Raw genomic sequence first — 13,878 nt, 5'->3', positions numbered from 1 at the left:
TAGAGCACAGTGAGACAACACAATGCACTGTGATTCCTGATGGCCCTCTGGCTCTGCTCTACACCACTGACAGGGCTGCTCAGGAGCAGGGGTAAGGAGGCCTCTCGAGCTTGATTTTGGGAATAATTGATGTCAGTTGGTGATTTCTCTGTCTTTGCTGTGTGCACTCTGTCCCTGATGCTGATCTGTGTTGTTTGGTATTTTTTTGAATGGCTTTTTTCAAGTAGGCAGAGAGCAGAGAGAAGAAAGAAGAAAAGCATATGGTCCTAATTTCCTCTCTCTGTGATAAAGACTAGTGTCTTTGAGGCATTACAATAGCTAATTAGATTCCTGAATCAGATTTATTCACAGCAGTAAAAACATCATCTGCACGTGTTTTTTCCGCAGAACGACACTTGTGGGGTCATCTCCTCTGTTTAGAGAATTCATCTGTCTTCAAAATGCTCAGATTTTCTGATTTAGCAAATGAGTTATTAAAAACTGCCTCTTAGATTTAGCTGAAAACTGCTGTAATGGTGAAATACGGCACAGTTCTGATGGTGTAATGCCCTAGAAGTAATTAAAGTCTGAATGCAGTGGAATACAGAACTTTGGACAAACTGACAAAATGGTTGCACACACGAATTTATTACAAACAAAGCTGCTGCTTTACAAATTGTTATTAGAGGTTTGCTTGGTTTTGGTGCTACCTCTGATTAAAAGAAAATGAGGACTCAGTGTCCCAGCATAAATCTCAGTTCCTGTCAGGAATTCCTGCGTGCTGAGGGGCATTCCCTCATTCCCTGCCCTCCCTGACCCTGGTGCCAGCAGGACTGTGTGGGTGCAGCCTCTCCAAGGCTGTTGTGTGATGGAGAACTGCCCAGGAACTCTCTGCCTTGATTTAGTGCTCAAATTTATGACTTCAAATAGGGCAGTATGGCAAATTTCCAGCCATAGAGATCCATCCTAATGATTATTACATGAACAGGGATTTGGGTTGTAGAAGTAGTTGAAGATGTGAACAATAGGAAAAAAGCAGGATCTGTTTGCTTAGGAAGTGGCAGAGCTTGGAATACTTGAAGAAATAAGCAATTGTGAGGGTTAATCAGACTTTTTGATGCTTCTTGTCACAGATGGTAAGAGGGATTTGTTAGATGCTGATGAGCTATTTAGTCATGTTGCAAGTCTTGTAAATCAGCCTGTATTGAAAACTCTCATCTTCCTCTGAGGGTGTTTAAATGAGATTGGAAATGATGTGTGTGAGTGGAGAAGCAACTAATTTGTTGGTATTGGATTTTGGATGAGAGGCTGTGGGGAATGTCAAAATGAGAGCTGATAGAGAAAAGAAAAAAGATCAACATTGGGAAAGAGCAAAAGGTAGACAGCAGGAGCAGACTGAGAGGGCAAGTGGAGATGAAAATAGCAGTTGCTTTAATTGAAGGGATGAGCAGAATTTCTGTCTGGTTCTTGTTTTGCTTTAAATGGCTTGGTGTGACTCATGGAATGGCAGAACATCAGAATGGGGGATTTAAATGTCACGGTTTGATCAGAATCAAAGTGTGCTTACACTGAAAGGCAGAATATACTGGGAGAGCCCCACTGCAAGTCCAGGTACCATTTTCACTTTGAAGGTGATGCTCTGCTTTCCCCAGGTCTGTCTCCCCTGCCCTTGCGAGGGGTGCGGAGGGAGAAGCTGGGGATATTCCTCCTGTCCAGTTTCTGACCCTGCTGTCCCGTGGGCCTTTCTGTGCCCCTCTGGCAGCCCTGGTTTTGAGCAGACTGTTCTGACCCTGCCCTGTGTGGCCCTGCAGATGTGGACGAGTGCCAGGCCGGGGTGCACCGCTGCGGAGAGGGGCAGCTGTGCCACAACCTGCCCGGGGGCTACCGCTGCGACTGCCGGACGGGCTATCAGTACGACGCCTTCAGCCGCAGCTGCATCGGTACGTGGGGACACAGGCAGGGGGCCCTGCTCCTTTTAGTGCCTTTATTGAGGGATCAGCTCCCTGCTCCTTTTAGTGCCTTTATTGAGGGATCAGCTCCCTGCTCCTTTTGGTGCCTTTATTGAGGGATCAGCTCCCTGCTCCTTTTGGTGCCTTTATTGAGGGATCAGCTCCCTGCTCCTTTTTAGTGCCCTTATTGAGAATTCAGCTGCGGGTGGGGCCCGCGGGTCGTGCACACCGCCGGTGTTGCTCTATTCAGTGACGTGCAGGAGGAGGGGGCAGCTCTGATACACGGCAGAGCTGGGGCTGCATCCTCACGAGTGTGCCTGGGATGACACCTTTGGGCTCATTGTCTGAGGGTGTCTGCAGATGGAGAACTGTTGAGGTCACAGCAACACGGTGGAGTTGCTTTGGTTGGTGGTCCCATCTTCTCCACTGCTACGCCAGTCTAGGGGTGCTATTTCTAGTCTTGGATTTTACACTGGCTCGTTATCTCAAGGGTCCTTTATCTCTGAGTAGTACCCAGTGTCCCAGTGTCCTTTCATTTGGATATTATATGCAGGATTTAGGTGGTAGAGCTGCTGCCTGTTTCCCAACAAGCATCTCCTGTGGCAGGGCTGCCTGGGGAGGCACTCAGGCAAAGCACACACACCACAGCTAGCTCAGCCAACAGGGGCAAGAAAGGCCTTGGTAAGATAATTCCAGCAAGGGTTTATTCCAGGACGCTGAAAGGGATCAGGGACAAAAGACCAGGACCATGTGGTGTGCACAGGGTTAAGTTTGGTTCCATGGGGAGCCAGTGGTCTGAGGGCACAGGGGCAAGGCAAAGGTATAGGGGACATGGGGCAGGCCACCAGGGATAGCACAACCAATGGGGAAACAGGGAAAGGAGAAACCACGAGAATTAGGGGCATATGGGGGAAGCAGAACTGAGGTAAATCACGTAGTGCTGCAAGACACCTTGGGGAAGTCTTTGCTTTCAGCCTAGGTGGAGACTCTGTGGTATATTCTTCCAAGGCAAGGCTCTAGGGATTCCCCGAGGGGTTCAGAAGATTCCACAGGTTGTGCTTCTGCTGCTGTGGGCATTTGTCTGTGGGAGGCTTCCCCACTTTCCTCCCAAGAGCCGTGACACGGCGCTGTGTCCCTTGTCCCTGCCGTGCAGCAGGTGGAGCTGGGACTCAGCCAGCCTGGCACCCGAGGCTGCAGCACTCCAGGCCCTGCAAACCAGCCCCTGGCCCCTCCTGCACCCTCCTGCTCGTGTCCCTGAGCTGACTGTGCTTGTTGTGCTGGCAGACATCAACGAGTGCTGGAATTACCCGGGGCGCCTGTGCCAGCACACGTGTGAGAACACCCCCGGCTCCTACCACTGCTCCTGCTCCTCTGGCTTCCGCCTCTCCTTCGATGGCAAGCACTGTGAAGGTACAGCCTGCTCCTCCCGGGACTGCTGCCAGGGCTGGGCACTTCAGGGAGGGCCTTGATATAAAGGCAGCAACCTCTGTGTGCTCAGATTTGCAGTCAGTCAAACACTGGAATTGTCAGATGAGTGTCAACAAGTCTCTCCTCTTTCTTCCTTTCCCTGTGTACTGTTTGCTTTTCTTCCACAGAAAAGAACAGAACAAAGTTAAAACAGGAAACCATTCAAATTTGGATAAAGATGAAGCTCAATAGTGACAAAACTTAAAAAGAAAAAAATTTTTGGATTGAATGGAAAATTTTTGAGTTCTCCATGACTTTTTTAGGGCAACAATTGCATGTTTTAGTGAACTGAAAGCGATAAAGTCTGAAACAAATGTCTACATGTGTGTGTGTTTCCACTGGCATATGGAGAAATGAAATTCAGGTGCAACAGCCGTGCTTGGGCTTCTTGGCATTCTGCCTAGGGAGCAGAAAACATAGGGGCAGATTAGTCCTTCCTTAGTCACTCTAGGTAAAGGTTTCCAGGGGCAGGAAAAGGTGGAAGACACTGTTCTGAGGCACTGTGGCCATCTCTGAGGGTTTGTTTTTGGATGCAGATGTGAATGAATGTGATAACAGTCCCTGCAGCCAGGAGTGTGCCAATGTTTATGGTTCCTACCAGTGCTACTGCAGGCAAGGCTTCCAGCTGGCAGAAGATGGGCATTCCTGTAAAGGTAAGGTGCTGCCTCGCCAGGTCAGGGGGGTGTTTATTCTCTGGAGCACCAAGAGCTCTCTGCCCCCAGCAGCCCCTGATGCTGCAGGCGGTGCCTGAGGGTGGTTGTGAGTCCCAGCTGCCACAGAGGCTGTGAGAAGTCACTTCCCTTTTCCTTTTCCTTTTCCCTTTTCTCTTTCCCCTTTCCCCTTTCCCCTTTTACTTTTCCTTTCCCTTTCCCTTTCCCCTTTCCCCTTTTCTTTTCCCCTTTTCCCTTTCCCCTTTTCCTTTCCCCTCTTCCCTTTCCCCTTTTCCTCTCCCTCTCCTGGTGTGGCTGTGTTCTCTCTCTCCTGTTGTGGCTGTGTTCTCTCCCTCTCCTGTTGTGGCTGTGTTCTCTCCCTCTCCTGTTGTGGCTGTGTTCTCTCCTGGTGTGGCTGTGTTCTCTTCCTCTCCTGTGTGGCTGTGTCCTCTCCCTCTCCTGGTGTTACTGTGTTCTCTCCTGTGTGGCTGTGTTCTCTCCTGGTGTGGCTGTGTTCTCTCCCTCTCCTGTGTGGCTGTGTCCTCTCCCTCTCCTGGTGTTACTGTGTTCTCTCCTGTGTGGCTGTGTTCTCTCCTGTGTGGCTGTGTTCTCTCCTGGTGTGGCTGTGTTCTCTCCCTCTCCTGTGTGGCTGTGTCCTCTCCCTCTCCTGGTGTTACTGTGCTCTCTCCTGGTGTTACTGTGTTCTCTCCTGTGTGGCTGTGTTCTCTCCTGGTGTGGCTGTGTTCTCTCCCTCTCCTGTGTGGCTGTTCTCTCCCTCTCCTGGTGTTACTGTGCTCTCTCCTGGTGTTACTGTGCTCTCTCCTGGTGTGTTCTCTCCACAGACATCGATGAGTGCTCGCAGAGCGCCGGCATCCTCTGCACCTTCCGCTGCGTCAACGTTCCCGGCAGCTACCAGTGCGCCTGTCCCGAGCAGGGCTACACCATGGCAGCCAACGGCAGGACCTGCAGAGGTAACACAGCCCAGGGCCCTCAGGAGCACCCCTGGAACGAGCTCAGCCACCACAGCTGCTCAGTCGAGTCAAGGCTCTGTGCTTTCTGTCAGTTCGAAAGTCAGTCTGCGGCAAAGCTGCCAGATATTGATATCTGCAAAGTCAGTTTTCCTGTGCTGGAAGAAAGTGCTGTGGCAATCAGGTGTCAGTGTGAGCAAATTGCTTCCATGAATTCCCCAGGAGCCCCCTCATCCTTGCAGCTGAGGCATTGATTGCTCCCGTGAGCTGGGCGTGCACCTTGGCGCAGCACTCGGGGGTTTAGAGGTGCCAGATGGAGAAATCTGTGCCTTCTTTATGAGTTACAGCTTTCTCCTCCAGAAAACTGGGAGATGAAATGTTGGAGCTGTAACTGGATCCTGGCCAGCCAGCAGTGTCACCTAAGCTTAATCCTGCTGGCATTAATAAACGTCAGTGAAATGACGAGTCTCCCCCTCACACACCCCTGTTCTTCAGAGTGGCGGAGGTGTCTGCTGGGAGCCTGGAGGTTTTCATCTGGAGTGCAGCTGTGTGGTTCTGAGCTGAACCCCCTTTCCAAAGGATGCACGGCCCGTGTAACCTGCTGGAGGATCTGATTACCTTTGCATTCCTGCAGTCCTTACAGCAACTGCCAGGCATTTCCTGCCCGTGCTCGTTCGGGAACCCTCCGTGTAACTTTGGTTGTGTATCTCCTGCTAATGGCAGTGAATTTGCTCTGTGCAAATCATGAGCAGCATGAGCATACTTAATCCTCACTGTGGAGCAGTGAGGCAGATTAAATGACAATTAAAATAATTTTAAAACATTCTAAAATATTTTAAAATGTGTTTTAAAGTATGATTGCAGTAATATCCGCATGCACTTAAATTCTTGTGTAAAATTCACCTTTAGAAAACAGCAGCTGTAACTCCCCTGGGTACATCCCCTTGTTTGGAGCTCTGCAGGTCTGCAGTGACAAGTCTGGGCAGATACTGAGGTGTGTGTGAAAATGTGGTCGGAGGAAGGCCGGGTTGGTGTTGGCTCTGTTGAGTGCAGGGAGATGATCTGGGTTTTCCCAGCTAAAGGTCTGGCTCCAGTTGCTCATCATCTGGCCAGTTCTGAAGAGTTACTGGAGGAATGTTCTTGTACCCTTTTTTCAAAGGATGAGCTGTATCTCATGGAGTAGTGTCTCAACATATGGATCTTTTTTGCAGAAACTGCCTGTGGTGTTTTGCAGCGCAGCCAAAGTGGTGCAGGGAGTGCTTTCATGACAATGATTGCAATATGGAAGAAATTTTCTTTTCACCTACGGGCACTGCTGAGAACCAGCAAGGGATTTACTTGACTTTGATTCTCTCCTATTTCCCATTGTATACTTTTCTTTGCAAGACTCTGAAACCAGCCCCTTCAGTGTGTGAGATCAGCTCTCATCCCAGGGGGACAGAGGGAGTGGAAGGTTTTAGTTTCCCTCTCAGAGTCTCTCTGCTCTGTGACAATTGGCAGGGCCCTGCACAGCCCACATGCCTTGTCTGTTGGAATTTATTTCGTTTTAAAGCCTCTGTGCATTGTCTAGACGTTTGGGAGCACACAGTGTGACTGCCAGGGCCCTGGCAATGCTTTCTGCTCAGCCTGGATCCTGGTCACTGCATCTGGTTTCCAGCACTGTCAGGCCCATGGCTGGGGCTTGTGGGATGTGTTTTTTAGGTTTTTTAGGTAACCACGTTTATGCTCTGGGCCATGAAGTGTCTTTGAGCTCTAAGTGCTCTTTACTATGTCTTCTGTAATTACATCTCCTTACGGGGAGATATTTGTATTTAGGTTTTCAAACTGTGTGCCTTGTTCTGAAGTGTTGTTCTACGTTCCCATGTTTCACATCTCCTGCATCCTGTAGGACAGCAGCAACCACTTTGCATTTGCTGGCTTTAACTCCAGGTTTATTTTAGTTGCTCTGCTTTAATCCAGAGCTATCTGTGCACAGGTGCACTCTTTTGGCACAGCCCAGCTTTCTCCAGTCTCAAAAAGTCAGTGAGGAGGTTCTGTTGGCTTGGCATGGGTTAACTATATCCTGGTGGGGTTTGGTTATTCCTGAAAAAATACTAGGAGTTAATTCTCACTTTTGAACTTAGAACATCTTTTCCTTGTGCTTCTTCTCAGATGTTGATGAGTGTGCAATAGGAACCCACAACTGCTCAGCTGCAGAGACCTGCTACAACATCCAGGGCAGCTTCCGCTGCCTGTCCTTCGAGTGCCCTTCCAACTACAGGAAGGTGTCAGACATGTGAGTACGGCCTTGGGGCAGCACCAGGGCCAGCCACGGCCTCGGGGCTCCTGTGGGTGGCTGGGGGTGCTCAGGGCTCTCAGAAGCTGCTTTGGCACCTGGAGCTCTCACACCTTCCCTGTGCAGTTTGTGTCTGGTTATCCTTCCTTCTCCCAAGCCCTGGAGCTTCCAGCCTGCAGCTGCTGCTGGAACAGCAGAGATGAGAGCCTGCAGGTCTCCTTGCAGCTCTAAAGTGGCCCTGTTTATAATTAAGTTTTAAAATAAGATCTTCTGTGCTGTTTGTATCAGAGCAGGAGCAGCCAGGCTGCTCAGTGCTCCACTTTTACAGTGGGTTTGGGGCTCCCTGTTTAATATTCAGATTGCAGTTCCTCAGGGAGTGTTGGAGGCGAGCAGGATGCTGAGCTTGCCAGGCCACAGGGTTCTGGGAATGGCACATCCCCAGCTCCTCAGCAGCTGGGGCTCAGGAGCCCCAAAATCTCCCATCCCATTTCCTGCCTCGGTGGCTGCCAGTGCTTTGGGAACCCATATTTAGTTGCCTGTGGCTTAAAACATACTTTGCCTGCCTTAGAACTGAGCAGCTTTGCTAGATGAGGAACTTGTTTGCCCCTCCTGTGTTTTAGGTACCTTTTGGGGCCTCATTTCCTTGGGGCAGTGCCCCAGCCCAGCCAGGGTTCCCCCCTGGCTCCCCTTCCCAGTGTTTGCAGCCTGACTCTGGCTGCTCCTGGTGCAGCTCCCCTGGCTGTGCTCCCTGCCTGGGGCTGCCCTGCTGCCACCAGGGCACACTCAGAAATGTCCCTGGGCACCGGGAGGGCAGAGCAGGCACCTGCTGATCACACACTGAGGATTGGGACTGTGCTTTGTCCTGGTGCCTTCTGGGGCTACCTAAAAACAGAGGCCATAAAAAATTAAGGGAACGAAAAGTAGTTACTTTTATTGAAGGCCCTCCGGGTACATTTAGGGCAGATGAAGCTCCCCAGAGGCTACACCCCAAAATGGCCAACAGGTCACAGGTTTGCACACTTTGATCAGTTTGGTCCATTTGCAGATTGGGGTTCATCTCCCAATTACAGCTTCAGGTAATGAAGTCATTCACCCCAAGTTTGCTGCCCCCAGCTCACTTTTGTTTCCATCCCTCGAGGCCTGAGGCAGTGAGGTGTCCTTGATTCCCAGGCCTGGAGAGGAATTGTTGTGTCTGACCAAAACGGGAAAGCAGCACCTAGCACTGTATGTGGAGTTTAGAGTTATACACCAAAGAACTGCAGGGTTAAAAGTACATGAAAAACACAAAAGCCAAAATCCTGAGGCATCAGTTGGTCCCCAAGGTTGTGGGAGGTGATGGGAGGTGATCCCAAGGTTGGATCCCGAGGTTGTGGGAGGTGATGGGAGGGGATCCCAAGGTTGGATCCCGAGGTTGTGGGAGGTGATGGGAGGGGATCCCAAGGTTGGATCCCGAGGTTGTGGGAGGTGATGGGAGGTGATCCCAAGGTTGGATCCCGAGGTTGTGGGAGGTGATGGGAGGTGATTCCAAGGTTGGATCCCGAGGTGATGTGTTGTGGGCCCGGTTTTCTGAGGCCTGAGAGTTGCTCAGTTTCCCAGGGGACTTTCTCAGCAGTTTTCTCCTTTCTTCCATGACATTTCTGGGTATTGGTTCCCCATCAGGGAATCGTACTCTGGTCTCCCATGTCGTGAGCAGGGACTTTAGCCACTGCACTATGGGAAGAATAGTTATTTACACAAAGCTGCCTGGGGAAGGAGAAAACCACTGAAAAAGTCCCCTGGGAGACCGAGCAGCTGCCAGGCCGCAGAGGGTCGTGCCCACGAGGTGTCCCTGCTGTCCCCTGGCCGCTGAGGTGGCTCCCTCCGTGTCCCCAGGAGGTGCGAGCGCGTCGGCTGCTTCAACTACCTGGAGTGCCAGAGCACGCCGGTGCGCATCACCTACTACCAGCTCAACTTCCAGACCAACATCGTGGTGCCGGCTCACATCTTCCGCATCGGGCCCTCGCCCGCCTACGCCGGGGACAGCATCGTGCTCTCCATCACCAAGGGCAACGAGGAGGGCTTCTTCAGCACCCGCAGGCTCAACGCCTACACCGGCATCGTCTACCTGCAGCGCCAGGTCAAGGAGCCCAAGGACTTCCTGCTGGACGTGGAGATGAAACTCTGGCGCCAGGGAACCTACACCACTTTCCTGGCCAAAATCTACATTTTCATCACAGCTCACGCCTACTGAAGCCTGTGCTGGCGTTGGATTTTATTGGTGCTATGCTCTTTAACTGTTCTACCAAAGCTTAATACCGTTGAACTGGCGTTTCGTGTATCTAGCCTTTATATTATTTTTCTGTCGTTGCTTTAAACTTTCTTATTGGTTGTGTAAATTAAGTTAATTTTTATCTTTTTACGTTCTGTTTTCTTACGCGATTCTGTACATCGTCATCTGCCAACGAACGGAGGAAGGGCTGGAAAGGCAGTACAGACCTTGTGATAAATGCAGGAACCTTTTCTTCGCAGTTATTTTTGGGTGTAGTCACTTCTGCAGGGTATGGCACCAGAGAGGGAAGGTGTTCTCGTGGGAGTACTGGGAAAAAACCACGGGATGATTTCTCTTCCTGGCACTAAGCTCTGGTTTGGCCGGGCCAGTGGCCTCGCTGGGGTGTCTGTGCTGAGGAGCTCAGTCCAAGGCCACCCCTGGACACTGAGGGTGACCCCACCTCCTGCTCCCGGGTCATTTTCCTCCTTCCAACTTGCATAATATGTTGCCTTAAAATATATATAAATAAAAGGAAACTCCACCAGTGACAAAGCCTATGGGTGAGTCTTGCTTTAGAGGGAGTGCTCATGTGCTGAATATTTGCAAGACCAAGGCCTTACCAGAGTGCTACACTTCAAGGTAAAAGCTCAAATTGCCATTTTTAGTAGTTGTCTTTAAAGATGTTGGTGTTCCTCTGTTCCTCACTCTATAATATGTAAGTGCAGATTTGAAGCTTTGTAATTCTTAAAGGAATGTCCAAATGGAAATAATGAAATAATAATTACTGTTCCTTATTTTAAAGCTTGGGCATATCCCTGAGCAATAACTTGCAATTTTAAATAGACAAAGAGGGGATTTGCTTCTCTGCTTCAGGAAAATGCCTCCAGTTGTGTTGCCAAATGATGCAGAGGAAAATGCCAGTGAAATTGGTGGGTTGTATTTTGCCATTTAGAAAAGAGCACAGCCAAAGCTTTGAGCTCAATTTCCTCTGGTTCTTCAGGGAACTGGATGAAGTCCAAAGTTGGAGGCCAGATCTGGCAAAGCATAATGTAATCAAAGTATTTATTAGAATTTAGAAATGAATATCAGAACTTCTTTGTGGCTGGTTTTTTTTTTTTTCCCTTCCCCAGAAAGCTCCAGTGTTGCAATTCTCTGAGCTTCCTTTGTTCCAGCTGTAAGTACTCTGCAAAATGTTTTAAAGCAAAAACATAGCTACAAGATATGGATGTTTATTTCTCTGCAGTTTAATAATCCTCGAATCCCAGGTTGGATGGGACCTCAAGGATCATCTGATCCAACCTTTCTTGGCAAAACAATAACCAGTTCCTTTCTACAGTCGATCTTATTTTTATCATGTGTACACAAAAAGAAATAGAGAAATTAAATCTAACACGTTTTTATGCCATATTCAGCAATTTTATTATGTTGTAAAAATTGCCTCTAAAGATCTTGTAAACATCACCTGTATGGTGAGAGTTAATGTTCTGTATTCGCTATATCCCCAGGCCAGTCTCTACCACTTCAAGTCACTCCTTTAATTTGGACGTCCTTAAAATAAAGGGCAAATCTTTCTGTATCTGAGATCATAAAATGCCATTAGCAGGGAAAAATTATTTATGTTCCCCAGCTGTAAAACAAGGACTATCAGTGAGCTTGCATACATCACATTTCTCTTTGTTTTGTTTTGGTTTTTTTCTATAAAAACCATTTAGTAAAAGATCTTCTTCCATCCATCTTTTGTTTTCCACAGTTACCAGTTCTGTAAGCAAGCCACAGGGAAGTGCCAACTGAGAAACGCGTGTTTGTGCAATTTGTCTCTCAGTTAATTCCTATCTGACGGCTCCAGGCCTGCCAGACCCCTCCTGCACACGTTCAGGGTGACACATTCCATCAGGAGTCACCAAAACCTGGAGTTTTCCATCAGCATTAGGATTTGATTGAGCACAAATGACAGCCAGGCCTCGGCTGTGCTGCTTGTCAGAGAACAAATGGACAAGTCATTTGTTACTGGGAGACCTTTTGCTGACTAAAACCAGCCACAGTCAATCATATTAAGGATCTGGCAGGTTTCAGCACCAACTCTTCATTTTCTAGACAGGTAATTGATGAAGGAAGTTTTAGGAAAGGTTTTGCATACCATTAGAAGGAAAATGCTCTGCTAGGAAGAAGGGTGTCTTCACCTGTAGTTGGGAAAGGTTGGAAAGGGTTGCTTGGTGCAACTGGACAAAGCAAGGGGAAGGATTTCAGGAGGTAATTCCACATTCTTCTGCTTCCAGATCAATCCTTGGATGGGTTTTAGCTTTTCCCAGCCCAGGGAGTTGTCCCTGTCAGTGCAAGGGGAGCAGGAGCAGTCAGCCCTGCACCTTCAGCTCTGTCCTGGGGCAGTGCTGGCTGGACTGGAGCAGCCTCAGCCCCACCCACAGGGGGATGTCCTTTCATGTGCTGTCAGTGGCCTTGAACGGGAATTTTGGTCTCCTCCAAGTGGTCCAGCTCCCAAAGGCCCAGTCCCCACCTCCAGGAATGCTCCTTCCACTCGATTTGGCTGGATAACCTGTGTGTGTGTCCACGTGCACAGGAGGTCTCCTGGAAAGAGTTCAGGCCTGCATTTCTTTCTCTTTTCTTTTGAGCAGGTTTCATTTATTGCCTTTGCTCCTTTGTGGCCACCCCACCCCTTGCCTGGCTGAGGTAAGAACAGCTCCACAAGAGCTGTGCGAGCTGATAAACGCACGAGGAGGACAGCAGCTGCAAACCTCATAAGGAATTACAGCTGGCTGGGGGCACCTCCTGTAGATGTGTAAAATCTCAGATTATTGGTGGGTTCCCAGGATGGAAGTGGCCTTGCTGTGACCTGCCTGAGCAGGGCTTGCTCTGCTCAGCTTTACTTGCTCCTGCCTCGATAAAATCTGACCCCTCTGCACTCTGCTGTTGTGTTCCTTGGGAGATCCAGTGATCCCAGAGATTGAGAGAGACCAAATGAGCTGCTGGAAAGAAGAAGAAATGTTCCTCTGTGTGCTTGCTGGAAATCTGAGTGGGTCTATTGCAGAAAAAAGCATCGGGTTTTATTTGGACTGGAATGTACATAACTGAGTTGAAACAGCAGGACACGGGTGAGAGGGATGTTTTTACCTCGTATTTTAAATTGTTTCCTTTCTGGAGCAGGGAGGAAGTGGTTTGCAGCCTCCTGGTGTGTGAATCCGTGTCTGTGGGTCACTGCAGGTGCTGCCTGCCCCTGCCAGCATTCCTGTGTGAGCCTGGGGTAGGGGGAGGCATTGGCTGGCTCAGCCTGGGCAGAGCAGGGCAGGGAGCTGTTCATGGGCACAGATTTTTACATTTCCTCCAAGACATCCCAAGCAGCCTTTCATTGTCTGTAAGTTCTCTGTACCAGTTATTCAGTCAGACACATCGATTATATCAGATTCAGGACAGAAGCAAATTTCAGACAGATTTTATGGTAAAAAGCTGTAATAAGGGCCAGTCTGCAGTATCTGTTCAGCTTCAGAGCACGAGAGCCTCTTGTGCAAAGGCCCCAGTGCCTCTGCCAGCTGAGGGCATCTCCAGCCTGTTCCCTTGGGCAGCTCCTGGCACAGACCCCTTTGGCATTCCCTGGCCATGGGGGCACACACACATTGTCCCTCTGTGTCCCTCTGTGTCCTCCTGCAGACCTGCCCCACTCCTGGGGAGATGGTTTTTCCCAGTCATTTGCCTTTTTTTGCCTTTGTCTTTCCATTGCTCCCACCCATGCCAGGGGGAGGGAAAGTTCCAGCCGTGGAGAATTAGGATTCTGGAGTAAAAATAGATCTTGAGGCCAAATAAAATGTGTCTTCAACACTCCCAGTGTTCTCTGCATCACAGAGACGTTCATTTTGAAGTGGCTACTGAAAAGCAGGATTTGATTAAATCTGGTTCCAGGGATGCTGAAGTCACAAACCCGAGCCTTGTGTCTCCTAAAGCACAGTTCTTTCTCATGCACGTTCTCTTCCCATAAGCTGGGGCTCCTCTTAGTTTGGGGTTAAAAATGACAGCATCTGCAGTGAATTTTCCCTTTTTAGCTGGGGTTGGAGAGGGAGAGGATGCCACTGTGGTGCCTGCCCTGCACGATGTGACGGGAGGGGTGGGACCAGAGCCTTTGTACATCAGGGAGTGCCTGAGGGGCAGCCAAGAGCTGTGGGCAGTGCATAAATGCACAGCAGGGTTGGAACTGCTTGGAAGGTGGGATGGTGAGATGGTGATGGATGGAGGGGCTGAGCTGGTGATGAACTGGCTGAACTGGAGGGGATGATGGATGGAGGGGTGAGCTGGTGATGAACTGGCTGAACTGGAGGGGATGATGGATGGAGGGGTG

The 13,878-nt window shown here is 49.6% G+C and overlaps 1 protein-coding gene across 4 annotated transcripts in view; it reads left to right on the top strand.

Moving 5' to 3' along the window:
* FBLN2 (fibulin 2) overlaps nt 1–11,281 on the top strand; it is an 86,860-nt gene extending 75,579 nt beyond the window's left edge. For 2 of the 4 annotated variants that reach the window (XM_063411346.1, XM_063411345.1), the window contains exons 13-18: nt 1,791–1,919; nt 3,213–3,338; nt 3,932–4,048; nt 4,888–5,016; nt 7,165–7,288; nt 9,161–11,281. In XM_063411346.1, coding sequence (XP_063267416.1) covers nt 1,791–1,919; nt 3,213–3,338; nt 3,932–4,048; nt 4,888–5,016; nt 7,165–7,288; nt 9,161–9,518 — 983 coding nt within the window. In that variant the 3' untranslated portion in view covers nt 9,519–11,281. The remainder of the gene's footprint in view (nt 1–1,790; nt 1,920–3,212; nt 3,339–3,931; nt 4,049–4,887; nt 5,017–7,164; nt 7,289–9,160) is intronic. The other 2 variants (XM_063411343.1, XM_063411347.1) reach the window with 2 other exon arrangements.
* Nucleotides 11,282–13,878: the final 2,597 nt, after the last annotated feature.

Source organism: Prinia subflava, chromosome 14 (assembly GCF_021018805.1).
Source record: "Prinia subflava isolate CZ2003 ecotype Zambia chromosome 14, Cam_Psub_1.2, whole genome shotgun sequence".
NCBI classification, from domain to species: Eukaryota; Metazoa; Chordata; class Aves; order Passeriformes; family Cisticolidae; genus Prinia; species Prinia subflava.
The sequence above is the reverse complement of the archived record's forward strand: the minus strand, read 5'-3'. Positions and strand labels throughout refer to the sequence as shown.